Here is a 15,983-nt window from a genome sequence, read left to right on the forward strand (position 1 = left end):
CCTTACATCCAATGAGCCAGACACCAACATCACCAATCCTGGGTATGTCTTGTCTCACTGCAGGGCAGATCCACCAAAGGTGGCGACAAAGTAGTATACAGTCGGGAGGGAGTTGCCCTCAGAGTCCTCAACATTGATTCCGGACCTCATGACGTCTCAAGGCATCAGGTCAAACATGAGCAAGGAAACCTCCTGCATATTACCACCTACCACCCTCCCTCAACTGATAAATCAGAACTCTTCCACGTTGAATACCACTTTGAAGAAACACTGAGGGGAGCAAGGGCACAGAATGGAGGACTTCAATGTCCATCACCAAGAGTGGCTCGGTAGCACCACTACTGACTGAGCGGGACAAGAAAGACGTATCTGCCAGGCTGAGCCTGCGGCAGGTGGTGAGGGAAAAACCTACTAGACTCGTCCTCACCAATCTACCTGTTGCAGATGCATCTGTCCATGACAGTATTGGTAGGAGTGACCACTGCACAATCCTTGTGAAATCGAAGTCCCATCTGCACACTGAGGATACCCTCCATCGTGTTGTGTGGCACTAAATGGGATAGATTCAGAACAGATCTGGCAGCTCAAAACTGGACATCCATGAGGCACTGTGGACCATCATCAGCAGCAGAATTGTATTCAAACCTTGTCGCCTGGCATATCCCTCATTCTACCAATAGTATCAAGCCAGGGGATCAACCTTGGTTCAATGAGGAGTGCAGGAGAGCATGCCAGGAGTAGCACCAGACATACCTAAACATGAGGTGTCAACCCAGTGAAACTACAACACAGGACTACTTGCATGCCAAACAGCAGAAGCAGCATGCAACAGACAGAGCTAAGCAATCCCACAACCAACAGATCAAAGCTCTGCAATCCTGCCATGTCCAGTCATGGATCGTGGCGGACAATTAAACAACTAACAGGAGGTGACATCTCCACAAATATCCCCAGCCTCAATGATGGGGGAGCCAAGCACATCAGTGTAAAAGAAAAGGCTGAAGCATTTGCATCCAAGTTCAGCCAGAAGTGCCGAGTGGATGATCCATCTTGGCCTCCTCCTGAGGTCCCCAGCATCATTGATGTCAGTCTCAGCCAATCTGACTCACTCTATGTGATATCAAGAAATGGCTGATGGCACTGGATATTGCAAAGGCTATGGGTCCTGACAACGTGTACTACAGAATTAGTCGCACCTCTAGCCAAGCTGTTCCAGTACAGCTACAACATTGGCATCTACCTGGCAATGTGGAAAATTGCCCAGGTATGTCCTATCCACAAAAAGCAGGACAAATCCAACCCGGGCAATTACCGCTCCATTAGTCTACTCTCCATCATCAGCAAAGTGATGGAAGGGGTTAGCGACAGTGCTAAAAAGCGGCACTTAAACAGCAATAACCTGCTTACCGATACTCATTTTGGATTCCATCAGGGCCACATGGCTCCTGACCTTATTACAGCTTGGTCCAAACATGAACAAAGAAGCTGAACTGCAGAGGTGAGGTGAGAGTGATTACCCTGGATATCAAGGCAGCATTTGACTGAATGTGGCATCAAGGAGTCCTAGCTAAACTGAAGTTAATGGAAATCAAGGGGAAAATTCTCCACTAGTTGGGAGTCATACCTAGCACAAAGAAAGATGGTTGTGGTTGTTGGAGACCAATCATCTCAGCCCCAAGACATTGTTGCAGGAGTTCCTCAGGGTAACGTCCTAGGCCCAACCATCTTCAGCTGCTTCATCAATGACCTTCTCTCCAACATAAGGTCAGAAGTAGGGATGTTCGCTGATGATTGTGTGATGTTCAGTACTATTTGCAACTCCTCAGATACTGAAGAAGTGCGTGTCCATATGCTGCAAGACCTGGACAACATTCAGGCTTGGGTTGATAAGTGGCAAGTTACATTCGCGCCACCTAAGTGTCAGGCAATGACAATCTCCAATAAGAAAAAATCTAACCATCTCCCCTTGACATTCAATGGCATTACCATCACTGAATCCCCCATTATCAACATCCTGGGGTTACCATTTACCAGAAATTAAAATGGAGCAGCCACATAAATACTGTGGCTACAAGAGCAGGTCAGAGGGAATTCTGCGGCAAGTAACCCACCTCCTGACTTGCCATAGCCTGTCCACCATCCACAAGACACAAGTCAGGAGTGTGATGGAATACTCTCCACTTTCCTGGATGGGTGCAGCTCCAGCAACACTGAAGAAGCTTGACATCATCCAGGACAAAGCAGCTTGCTTGATCGGCACCCCATCCACCACCTTAAACATGCACTCCCTCCAACACCGACGCACAGTGGCAGCAGTGAGTACCATATACAAGATGCACTGCAGCAACTCACCACACCTTCTTCGACAGCACCTTCCAAACACACAACCTCGTCCACCTAGAAGGACAAGGGCAGCAGACACATGGGAACACCACCCCCTGCAAGTTCCCCTCCAAGTCACATACAATCCTGACTTGGAAATATATTGCTGTTCCTTCACTATCACTGGATCAAAATCCTGGAACTCCCTCCTTAACAGCACTGTGGGTGTACCCGCACCAGATGGACCGCAGCAGTTCAAGAAGGCAGCTCACCACCACCTTCTCAAGGGCAATTACGGATGGGCAACAAATGCTGGCCTTGCCAGTGATATCCACATCCCATGAAAGAATAAAAAAAAGATTGCATGCATGTGGCCATCAAGTCACCCACGGAACAACCAATGTCTTTCATCAACAGGAAGGGGTTCCATTCCATCAACATACAAGTGATCTGTAACCACCTGCATTTCTGTAACCACCTACATTTCTTGCAGGTGGGTGCCCACTTCCCGGGAAGCAGCCATGATGCCTCCTTACTTTGGCGGGTACCACACCTTTTCCGGCTGTCAATTGACTTACGGGAATGATTCTCGGGGGCAAAGGGTACCGACTGAAGACATGGCTACTGTTGTCTGTGAGGAACCTTCGCACTGCAGCAAAATACAACACTTACTACAGCTCCACCTGAGCGACGATCAAGCAGGCCGTTGGGCTGCTGAAGATGAGATTCTGGTGCCTGGATTGATCTGGTGGAGCCCAGCAGTATGGCCCAGCGAGAGTCTTGTGTATCATGGTAGCCTGTTATGCTCTGCACAATCTAACACTGCAAAGGAGAAAGGTCTTGCATCAAGAGGACATGACTGAATGTCACTCCTCATCCAACAAGGAGGATGTGGAGGAAGATGCCAAGCAGCAGCGCAGGATGAAGAAGTCCTTGTACCGGAGGTGACGGCCATTGAGAGATGTGCAAGGGATGCTCAGGACAATCTTATACATACCTGGCTTCTGCCACCATGTTGCCTGTTCCAAGTGAACTCAATAAATACCTCATTGTATTCCGCATGTTGCCTCTTTCCTATTGCACGTCTGCACCTTGGGCCCAGGGTCACCAAGCGCGTGCACAGAGCTGAGAAGGTGACCATACGCGGCCTGCCCCTTCCATTGAAGGAGCATGTGTGAAGGTGACATCTGGGAAAACAGAAGAGGGCCTCAGCAATGAACATGACCTCCATTTATTTAAACGTTCACAATACCCAATAACAAGACCATGTTTTACACATCCGTGAAACCTAAAATACGTCTAGGTGCCCTTCTTCATGCACTTCCATGAGATTCTATGAAGTGCTCCTCTTGCGCTGGCAGCTGCAGTGAAGGCAGGTTGCTGAAAGCGCTGTCCCATGACTTTGGCGATCGTCAGCTGGCTGCCTGAGGCCTGGAGGGCCCCGGCTGGCTCAGGGGTTCCTGCACAGGCGTGGAAGCTTCTTCAAGTTGCTGCTTCTAATGGAGTTGGGGGTCACTGGCAGAGGGGCTGAGGAGCCACTGTCCACACTCATACCCGAGGGGAACCCCAGATGTGGAGGTCATCCTCTCCTCCTCCCTTTCAAGGCTCACCTGAACCTCACTGCTGAAGGAGAAGGATGAAGGTCTGGAGAAAACTGCAGGCACCTTGTCCCCCTCTCGACTTGCCACTGCTGCATTGAGCTCATAGCCAAGGCGAGGGTGTGCAGTTCTGTGCACATCTCTGAGATCTGGCTCTCCAGGAGGGTCGCCAACCACTCGATGGAGGAAGCCATGCATTCACACGCCAGAGACATGGCAGCACTCATGGCATGGATGGACTCCAACATCGTCCACGCATGACTGCGCATGGCCTCTAGTAGCTCCGCCAGATGCTCCCTTACATCTCTCTGCAACTCCAGCATATTCTGTGTTGCCAACACCAGAGCCTTGTCATCAGCTGAGGGCTCAGCATGAGCCTGACCACCCACCTAACATCAGTGGCTTCTCTGTCATGGCCTCTGTCAGCTGCTCGGATGCGTGTGTGGTGTGTGGTGACCCTGAATCTAAGCCCAAGTGCATACCCACTGACATGAGAGTATCTGGGCTGGTGTAGGGTGCAGGGGAACAATGGGAAAGTGCACCCTCTGAGGATTCATTCTCCTTATCCTCAGAGGTCGACGGGATTCCAGCGGTGCAAGCAGATGATCTTCTCTCTGAGCTGCCACGACCTGCATGAGAAAACACAAACATTTGGGGGTTCTGCTACATGGGTCTGGCCATGCCAACCATGCGTGATGTAGTTCTCTAGGAGGGCAGTGATGGGCACATGAACACAATGCCTCATCACTCCCTTGGGTGGACATTCCAGTCTCTCCATCTGCTATGGAATGGCTGCCATGGGAGCCTGCTAGTTCCAGGGCCTTCTCCTCTTCCAGGGTCAGTTCTTGGAAGGCTGGGATCCCACATCCAGTCTTTGCTCTTTCCCCATTGCTGTGGGCCTTTTTCTCCTGTGAGAAGAAAGAGGGACACTGTTGGTCTTCCCACAAAAAGCAGCAGGACCTGTGTTCTGGTGGCAGATCTTTGGCCCCTAATGGGAGCTCCCAGTCACCACCTCCTCACGTCCGTTCTCAAGGGACATGCAGTGGGCAAGCTAGGAGAAAAGGCTGGCTGTCTTGGGGATGCAGCCATGCATCTGACATGATCTGCTATTGCCTCAGTCCCTTGCCACCATCTTTGCAGCCACTCCCTGACCATGTCATGCTCCCTCCTGTTTGCCACACGCAAGCCCCAAAAATATGATGAGTATGGAGTGCTCACCTTGGCGGAATGAAGGAGGTCATTGACCTTCTTGCGGCACAGGACCCAGTTGTGGAGCGGGACCCCACAGCTGCTGACCTCTTCTGCAATCTCCATCTAGGATTGCTTGGTCAGGCTGGAGGGTCACATCCTGCCATCCCTTGGGAAGAGGACCACCTGCCTTTGCTTTACAGCCTGGAGGAGTGGGGAGTCATCACTAAATCATGGGGCCACCCAGTGTCTTCCGCCTGACATGGTCCCTCTTGGTTCCTAGTTAGCTCCTGGCCTTGTGAGGCCTTGGTCAGCAGCACAGGGTCTACAGTCAGCAGCACAAAGGCAAACCAGCATCAAACTCAACAAGTGAAACAGCAGTTGAAGCAGGGCTGGCAGCGCGTTAAATACAGCACCAGAACCTGCATTCGTCTCGTTGTCCACCCCTAACCTCCAATGGAACGGGCCCTGCGCCTCCTGCATTCAAATGGGCCGACGGTCATGTGATTGCGGTCGGCCGGCCACACATGTGACATGCAGCAATGCCACCCTCAACGTTGTCACCGACAGGACCCACAAATGGCTGATAACATTCAGCCCATTATGTGCAACAGCAGAATTAAAGGGGATGTTGCAGGAGCAGCCTCAGGGTGGAAGCTGCTGTAAAAATCCAAATTTTAATGACCTTATGGAGCCAGGAAAGTGATAGCAGCTGTTTGTATTTTTTAGGTAGCTAGCATTCAATGTTGGATGCCCAAAGCTTTCATTCGCTCTTTCCTAACAATACCACCCTGTCACCTTAAGACCAAAATGGGGTGAAATTGGTCTTCAGAGGTACTGCAAAACATCAATGAAAGAAAACTGGGCTGCATATAAAACAGCCTGCCAATTCATCACCTGTTTTGTGTTACCGGCAAATACCAATTTCACCCCATAGTGTTTGAATGATTGTTCAGGAAGCAGTAGCACTAGGTTTTCATGGAACAAACAATTCATGAACCATTTTTACAGGAAATACATGTCTAGTGATGAAGCCAAGAAAAAAGCTCAGTGACAGCAGTATTCAGGCACAGAAATGGGGAGAAGGATTAGTGCCCATTTTTCCACTATTTCCCCCATACGTTGGACACTACTTTGGAGCAGTGCAGAGGGAAATCACCATTTACAACTGAATGATAGTGAAGTCATTTATCTTTGAATAACCCAGGCCCTGAAATCGCACCCCTCTCCTTTCCCAAGTGATGGACAGGCTGATATATACTGAAATATTGTGGGCCAGGTCATTACTGTGAGCTGGTCCCACAGATGATGCTGACTCATCCCCTGGCACAGCTTTGTACTGGGAATCTAGAGCAAAATCACAAGCGCAATTGTGGGTTGGCCACCTTCTTACTGTGTTGGGGAACTGCAGTCAACATGGCTTCCAGGTGCCTGATAAAAAATTGACCACTTATCTGCTTGATCTTTTTCATCTTGCTGCTGGGTTCCTCAGACCCTCTAGTTTGAGGATCATCCAGGTACAAGATCCATCACCAACTTCTTGATGTGCCACTGGAAATGGGTGTCTCTGGGACTCGAGGACAAGAAATCAAGGATCGACAGCCGGCACTGTCTGCTCATTAACATTTCAGTGCTCGGCCTGCATCTAGTGCAAAATTAGTTGGGCCCTAAAATCCACCCAGCATCCACCATGGTATAAGTGCTTGGATGTGCCTTCCAGCTCTCACAGATGGACTGCAGCAGTTCAAGAAGGCAGCTTACCACCACCTTCTCAAGGGCAATTAGGGATGGGCAACAAATGCTAGCCCTGCCAGCGATGCCTACATCCCACAAAACAAATTTTAAAAATCCACAACTTGATGTCAGACAGACAGTTAGACATGTAGTAGTGCTCAAGGAGTTAAAGAGGGTATCGCAGAAGTATATTTGGGTGTTGGTCTGCACAGATATGGAAATTGATCCCACAGATAATGTCACTGAGGGGTAACATATGGAGGATCACATGGGCGTGGGAGGTGATGTCTTTCCTGGAGATGCCCTGGCTACATGGAGACAGGTAAAAATTGAATCACAAAAGGGATGTGGGATGAGTGGAAGAGGATGGAGTGGTCAATATATCAAATGATGCAGAGAAGTCAAGAAGCAATAACATGAAATGGTTGCAGTCAAAAAAGGCATCAGTGACATTGACCAGGTCAGCCTTAGAGGTGTTGATAAGGTAGAAAGCAACCAGCGCATACTGTTAATTACTCAATCCCATCATGTTGGATAGATCCTATATTTGACAGCTTAACATAGAGTATCCTAATAGAAAAATATATTCAATAAATATAATATAGCTCATGTATGTTCATTTAAAATGCTTTTAGTTTAATAGCCAATTGTTAGATTTATTTTCTAACGCATCAGATTTTTATTTGTGTTGAAATGCCGAGGACAGCTGGTATGCATTGACATTACCTGTAGAACAGAGGTCATGAAGACAGATAACCCCATAAGAACAAATATCATAAGGCCAGTTACTCGTTGTTCATGGATACCCAGGAATTTTGGCTGTTCACCAGGTGCAGAGCATTCAGACTCCAATTTTAGGCTGTTGACATGTGATATAGAGAGCACAGTGGCAGCCACAAACCAGGGCAATCCCAAAATCGAGCAAACACCAAGCATGATGGACACAATTATTAAATCCAAATGGTAACCGCATCCTTTCTGTGAAACAAAAAAAAAATATCAAATACCTATATTTTAAAATGACAACCACCAATATAGCAAATTAAACAGCTTTGATAAACCATTCATTGGAATTTGTCATTTCAGGATAAAATTAAATGTACAGTGTCTCATACACTATAATTGTGAAAATAATAATAGCAATTTTTTTTAAATAGTTTACATTGATCACCTAGTGGTATGGTAGTGGCCATATTTTCTTCCCTGAAATTTAAATTCCAACAACAGTTAATTAACATTAGTCTATGAAGTATTCAATATTACTTCTGATTGGCTGAAATGACTTACCTTAATCACAATTAAGGAAGGAAATTAATTAATTGTAGAAATATTAACTTGTAACAACATATTTTTAAAAGACAGAACTCATACGTTGACAGAATCAGAGAGCATAAAGAGAAGATAAAGAATTCTTACAAGTCTGCAATGATTTGAGTTGAAGGCTGATGTGTACTATAACAAGCCAAATAGCAAGACTGGCTTAAACATTTGTTGACTGCAATTCTTTTTAACCAAATTTATTTTAAAATGAAAAGAAACTCTAAGAAATGTTTTATTTTTATCTTTACATCAGTTGCACATACATCACACATAAACATGCCAAAAGTTATTCTGATTTTAATTCTCCCCACCCCCTGATGGAAATTAGGCAGGCAGGCTGTAGCATTTGGTATCCGAATAATAAGTGTTCGGTTTTTAGTGGATGCACTCAGTACTAATGAATCTGCATTTAAAAATCATTAAAGTTTTTGGCTGGTAAAAATGCTTAATGGTGCCAGTATAAGTAATGAATGGAAGGAGTGGCTCAAATAAAGTAACATCACAAGCACAGCCTACTTAATCAGGAAGTGATCCAAATAAAGTAAAACTGAGTCACAGTGCATATGATTCTCCCTGAAGGTTTGAGTAAAATTGTACATTTCATAAACTTTGTACCATACAGAAATTGAAATTTCCCAGAGTGCAGCAGTGTTGCAATAGATTTTTAAATCAACTTGCATGTCTATTATCACTGTAAAGACAATGACAATATTCCAAATTGAGTCTACGTAATCGAGTAATTCCATACAAGCGACAAACATGAACATAAGTAGATAAAGCATTTAAAAATAATACTCAATGTATTACTTATTCAAAGATCACATGTGCACACTCACCTTCAATTTATGTTCCTTCCTGTTGATAATAACTGCAGTGATCTGCTGGTCCATGAAAATTAGTATAGTACAAAGTAGGGCTGGAATAAAAGCTGCTATTACAGTCCACCATGGGTTTGGACCCAAGGGATTAATCAACCAACCACGGTCATCTCTAGTTGGCTATAACAAGAAAAATCACATCACGATCAAAATACTTGCAAAGAAGCAAATTCCTGACATCACTGTAATGTTTTATGGTCTTTTCTTTCCTTCTTTACTCTTTTTTCTTAGATAATTTTTTAGATCACTTGCCTAACTTTATGACTGTGAGAATAACTTTGTTGGTCTTATGTTTGATAATGCACTAAAAACAAGTCGAAAACCTTAATCTTCAATTATTTTTAAGTTACTGGAATTATTCTTACGCTATTACAAAGTTTATCTGTAGAACTTAAATTTGATAGAATATTTCATTCGACCTCAATCTAGTTTTAAAATGGTAAGCAAATGTATTAAATAAACAATGAACTAGAAAATATGTAAAATTACATACATATGATTTACAGCACAGAAACAGGGCATCCGGCCCAACTAGTCTAAGTCGGTGTTAATGTTCCATGTGACTCTTAACAATAACAATAACATACATATATTTACAGTGAAAATCTATCTCCTCAAAAGGGAAAAATAAGTAGATTTTAAAAAGCTGAAAAGTGTTGGTGCCGTGAACAGGGAAGGTTCATAGGCCTTATTTTAACTTTTGCTGGTGGCAGAAACTGGGCGGCAACAGTATATAATGGATGACTAATCTACTGTTGCCCATTTTCTGCCACTGCCAAACATTAAAATCAGCCATTACTTCTTCTGGTTGTGGAGTCCAAGCAGAAAGGATCATCAAATTAAAATTGTTACAAGAGAACAGGTGAAATTTCTTCATTGTTACGTCATGAAGCACTTTGCCACAGTGAGTAGGTACAACAGAGACCATTGCATCTTTCAAGTAATTTGCAGAAAAGCTATGGGAAAAGACCAGGACAGTGGGATTAACTTTAGATAGATTCAGCAAAGAAACGGCGCTGGCATGATGGGCTAAATTTTGCTGCTGATGTGTGAATTCCAGGTCAGGAACCCGGAAGCGGCCATGGTGGGACATCGGACACGATCTTCTCAGAGACAGACAATTAAGAAGGCACTAAAATAAAAGCAAAATACTGCAGATGCTGGAAATCAGAAATAGTATTTCCAGCATTTCTTGTTTTTATTATTAATTTAGGAGGCAGATGGCAGCCTAGTTCCAGGGTCAGGGTGTCAAATCAGCATGGCCTGTGGAGATGGCCATCATCTGCCTTCACAGTGAAATGAGAACAGAAAGTGTTGGAAATACTCAGCAGGTCCCTTTTGTTCTTCCCCCTCTCCCCTTTCACTTGCTCAAAGACTGCTACATTTCTAACTTCTGCCAGTTCTGATGAAGGGTCACAGACCTGAAATGTTAACTCTGTTTCTCTCACCACAGATGCTGCCAGACCTGAGTATTTCCAGCACTTTCTGTTCTCATTTCAGAATTCCAGCATCCACAGTATTTTGCTCTTAGTCTGCCTTCATAGTATGGGCGATGCCTGGCCATCAGCAGGAACAGCAGCGCTGCCATAGAGGCACCTTCAGTGGGAGGGAGACGGTTGCCATTGAAGCAGGGCAAGCATTAGTGGAGACATCAGTCTCCATGAAGTAGCTGCATGGGCATGCCTGTAGCTTGGAGATATATCCCCTTTGTGAATTACTGCCGGCAAATGAATGTAAATCCTCAAGTGAATCCCAGCTTGGACCTCCCAATGTGAAGCCGACTCTAATCCATTGCCAAGCTCCTGACACAGCAGGGTGCCCATGCGACGCCAGGAAAGTTGCAGCCCTGGAGGAAAATGGACCTTGCTAGGGGCCTTAATTGGTTTCATTGCCTGCCTGTCACCCTGGATCGGGCTGCGATTCCTGTGGAAAGCAGCCCGGGAAGGTCGCCCAGAGGATGGACGGCGTCAGGGAGCTATCCTGACAGGGTTTTTCCAGTACTTTCCTGGTCCCCTGCTCCAAACCCATCTCCACGGGGCCAAGAAAATTCAGCCCCATAGGGCTAATGGCCACTTGTGTGCTGTAAACTTCTTTGGTTCTGTTACTTAAAATCTCTTAAAGTAAAATACCATGTTAAAGTAACTTGCAAAATGAATTATATACGTTACCTTGAAAACACTGGGGACTTGGAGCTTTGGTGATGGGATCCCAAGACCATAATCAATTAAAACCATAGTTGCAATACTTAGAAAGACAGCAAAATCACTGACTGTTGATCGTACCTTTGACAAGAAAATAAAACTTAATGCTCATATTTTCTAAAGGTTCAATTATTTAGAGATAAAAGTGAAATATTAGTTACAATGTATGCATGATATTGTAAATGATAGACTAATGCTAAAAATGAAAACCAAGATTTGGGCACCTCACATAGGCACGGGACACTGTCCCAACAAGCAGGAGTGAACAGCAAAGAGTGTTTACAGGATGGGAGCTGGGCAAAAAGACAAACGTGCAATCATTTGTTTTCGGTTCACTGCCCTGTAGCCTGTGTCATGGGCTGCATTGAACTGGGAGTGACAGTGACAAGGAAGAGGCCCCTCAGAATTGTTTTTGTAGGCCAGGAGGAGCAGGAATAGTCCTCCAGGCTCCGTAGATAATCATGTGGGCTGCTACTGCCATGGGCTCCTCCCTCTCCATGATTACAATGTGATTCCCAAACCCCCCACACCCTCCCCCCCCAACCAGGAAGACCTGTTTTCCTGCTGGCCATTCAACCCCTGGTCTCCCAGATATTTCACCAGTCCAGAGACAATGAGCAGCTTGAGGTGTTCAAAATCATGAGGGGTCTAGATAGAGTAGTTAGAGAGAAACTGTTCCATTTGGCATGGGGGTCGAGAACCAGAGGTCACCAATTTAAGGTGATTAACAAAAGAAACAAAGACATCTTGAGAAAAGATTTTTTTACGCAGCGAGTGGTTAGGATCTGGAATGCACTGCCTGAGAGGGTAGTGGAGGCAGATTCAATGGTGACTTTCAAAAGGAAATTGTATAAGTATCTGAAGATAAAAAAAATTGCAGGGTTACAGGGAGAAGGTGTGAGAGTGCAGTGCTACCTCTGTACTGACCATCCAACAGTGTAGCGCTCCCTCAGTACTGCCCCTCTAACATTGCAGTATTTCCTCAGTACCGCCCCTCCCACAGTGCAGAGCTCCCTCAGTATCACCTCTCCTCCAGTGCAGTGTTCCCTCAGTACTGACCCTCTGCCAGTGCAGCACTCTCGTCAGTACTGTCCTCCACCAGGAAACAGTGGTCACCATTGTCAGAGTGCCAATCGCTGAGGCCATGACCAGCAGCGGGCTGAAACCATCCAAGATGATGATACCCTCATATCTAATGCTCCTTCGCACATCCCACTTTCCTTTCATCCCAAAATCTTCTGATTTACAAGCTGCAGATTATGTAAGTATCCATAGCTTGCTTTTTCTCTCTTCCCTCACCACAACACTACCCTTGTGCCTTTCTCTATTCAGATACCCAAGAAATGCAACCTGGACAGGGAGTGGTGGAAGAGCCAGAGGTAGAATAGCAAGAGGTAGAACAGCAGGAAGACAGTGATGAAGAAGCATCCCATCACTCACTCTGACACTCATAGCCACCAGTTCAGATACTGACACTGCAGATAATTTAGAGGATAGCTTAGAGGTGGGTTCTGCACTTGGTGAAACACTGGGCACAAGTGGCTTGCAGCCAAGGCAGGGTACAAGGGAAGTGCAGGTTCCAATTTGCCAGGGGGCAGGAGGGCAAAGTCGTACATGAGTTCAACTGCAGAGGACTCAGATGAGGACTTCGATGGGGTAGCCTTCAGAAGAAGGCTGATAGGTAATGCACAATGAAATGCAGTGCATTGTAAGGCCTGATAGAAAGCCTGCAGTCACTGTCACAGAACATGGAGGAGATGACAACAAATTGGCATAGTGCTTTTCTCAGAGCTTGCAGCCCGTCCTTTCCAGGGCTGCAGTAGTGGCTAAATCCATTAGCACAGTTGTGGACCCAACATTAATGCAGTATCTGATGGCCGATGTCTCAGCTTCCATTATAGCACAAGAGAGGCCACCAAGCAAAAATTGCAGCACAAGAGAAGCCACCAAACATCTGGGTGCGACAGTGGAAGCTAAGTCTGAAGTTAGGCAAGCTCAGCTTGTTGCCATGCAAGCTCAGATTGCTTCCATCATAGATGCAGACACCTTTGTTGAAAAGGTATCGCAGCAGTCCAGCAGTCTGAGTTCCAGCAAATTACTAGGACTGCTGAGGTACTGCCCTGGGGGAATGATAGTAGCACCATGAAGCACGAACCTGCTGTCCGCCCTCAGATGTCAGTATGTGTCCTCCCAGCAATGCCCTTCTGCCACTGCCTTTGTTGTTGCCCATAAGCCAGCCAATCCAGACTGCTGCCCATATTGAGATGATGCAGTCTGAAGTCAGGTGTGTGCCATGGATGCCATTTTGAAGGCAAAATGGCACTTGTAGCATCGAAAACCAGGCACTAATGAGCCAAATTTCACGGCCACAATCTTTTGGTGTTCAGTAAATAGGACTGACCCCGACTCATTTAATTTCCTATGGTTTAAGTCCAAAAAGCAACACAAAACTTAAATTCATTTCACAGGTAACCAGTATCATTATATCACAAAATCATCCTGATTCTAAGCCCTACTTGCTTTCAAATAACTGTTATGTCTCTGATTATGCACTAGATGGCAATGCTTTGTGTTAAACAACAAATTGAAAGGGGCGCTGAGTTCATGAAAAATGTTTAGCAAACCTCTAATTAGCTGTTTGCAACCATAAAGTCACACTGAGCATTGTGCATTTTGCACATGATATCACTGTGTTGAAAATGGCTTACAGATCTTCTGCCTCCCTAAACAAAAAAGATTTTTCACAAAGACTATTTCCTTTCAAACTATCACTGAGCTGTATTAAGAAAACGACATACCTTGGTAGGAAAGTACCGGCTGGTCTTAAATTGCTTCAGGAAATGTGATAATGTACATGTGGAAAAGAACAGTATAATAGACCAGAATAAAACATCTGGAACATATGGACCATGGTGTCCACAGGCTGTCCCGAAAAAGTTTCCATGAAATTTTATACATGCCTAAAACAAAAACATGTAGTCAGTAGCTCACAGATTAAAGTGCAACAAAATTTTATAAACAACGTTTGAGGTGGTCATACTGACAAATTTACAGTTCCACAATAAGTGGTTACATACAAACATACGAGCCCCTCGAGCCTGCTCCACCATTCAACAAGATCATGGCTGATCTGGTTGTAACCACAACTCCACATTCCCGCCTACCCCCTATAACCTTTCACCCCCTTGCTTATCAAGAATTTATCTACTTCTGCCTTAAAAATATTCAAAGACTCTGCTTCCACTGCCTTTTGAGGAAGAAAATTCCAAAGACTCACGACCCTCTGAGAGAAAGAAATTCTCTTCATCTCTGTCTTAAATGGGCGACCCCTTATTTTTAAACAGTGACCCCTAGTTCAATATTCTCCCACAAGGGGAAACATCCTTTCCACATCCACCCTGTCAGGACCCCTCAGGATCTTATATGTTTCAATCAAGTTGCCCCTTACTCTTCTAAACTCAAGTGGATACAAGCCTAGCCTGTCCAAACTTTCCTCATAAGACAAGCCTCCCACTCCAGGTATTAGTCTAGTAAATCTTCTCTGAACTGCTTCCAACAAATTTACATCCTTCCTTAAATAAGGAGACTAATACTGTACACAGTACTCCAGATGTGTTCTCACCAATGCCCTGTACAACTGAATAACCTCCCTACTTTTGTATTCAATACCCCTCAAAATAAACAATAACATTCTATTAGCTTTCCTAATTACTTGCTGTACCTGCACACTAACCTTTGTGATTAATGCACTAGGACACCCCGTTCCCTCTGCATTTCAGACCTCTGCAATCTCTCACCATTTAGACAATATGCTTCTTCTTTATTCTTCCTGCCAAAATGGACAATTTCACATTTTCCCACATTATACTCCCTTTGCCAGATCTTTGCCCACTCACTTAACCCAACCGTATCCCTTCGTAGCCTCCTTATGTCCTCTTCACAACTTATTTTCCTACCTATTTTGTGTCATCAGCAAATTTAGCAACCATAACTTCGGTCCATTCATCCAAGTCATTTATATAAATTGTAAAAAGTCGAGGCCCCAGCACTGATCCCTGTGGCACACCACTTGTTATATCTTACCAACCAATGACCCATTTATGCCTACTATCTGTTTCCTGGTAGCTAGCCAATCTTCTATCCCTGCCAATATGGTACTCTCTACACCATGAGCTTTTATTTTCCACAATAACCTTTGATGTGGCACCTTATCAAATGCCTTCTGGAAATCTAATTACAGTACATCCACCGGTTCCCTTTTATCCACAGCACATGTTACTCCTTCATTGAACTCCAATAAATTGGTTAAACATGATTTCCCTTTCACAAAACCATGTTGACGCTGCCTGATTATCTTGAATTTTTCTAAGTGCCCTGCTTTGAAGTCTTTAATAATAGCTTCTAACATTTTTACTATGACAGCTGTTCAGCTAACTATAGTTTCCTGCTTTCTGTCTCTCTCCCTTTTTGAATAAAGGAGTTACATTCACTATTTTCCAATCTAATGGAACCTTCCCCAAATCTAGGGAATTTTAGAAAATTAAAACCAATGCATCAACTATTTCACTAGCCTCTTCTTTTAAGATCCTAGGATGAAGTCCATTAGGACCCGGGGACTTGTTAGCCTGCAGCTCCAACAATTTGTTCAGTACCATTTCCCTGGTGATTGTAATTTTCTTGCGTTCCTCCCTCCCTTCCATTTCCTGATTTACAGCTATTTCTGGGATGTTACTTGTGTCCTC

General features: G+C 44.9%; 1 protein-coding gene across 1 annotated transcript in view; it reads right to left on the reverse strand.

The window, feature by feature from the left end:
- LOC137372380 (sodium-driven chloride bicarbonate exchanger-like) overlaps positions 1-15,983 on the reverse strand; it is a 274,810-nt gene that overhangs the window by 36,955 nt on the left and 221,872 nt on the right. The window contains exons 17-20 of the mRNA XM_068036269.1: positions 14,040-14,201; positions 11,209-11,322; positions 8,999-9,160; positions 7,569-7,820 (exon numbers count right to left, since the gene is read on the reverse strand). Coding sequence (XP_067892370.1) covers positions 7,569-7,820; positions 8,999-9,160; positions 11,209-11,322; positions 14,040-14,201 — 690 coding nt within the window. The remainder of the gene's footprint in view (positions 1-7,568; positions 7,821-8,998; positions 9,161-11,208; positions 11,323-14,039; positions 14,202-15,983) is intronic.

Source organism: Heterodontus francisci, chromosome 7, assembly GCF_036365525.1.
Source record: "Heterodontus francisci isolate sHetFra1 chromosome 7, sHetFra1.hap1, whole genome shotgun sequence".
Lineage (NCBI taxonomy): Eukaryota > Metazoa > Chordata > Chondrichthyes > Heterodontiformes > Heterodontidae > Heterodontus > Heterodontus francisci.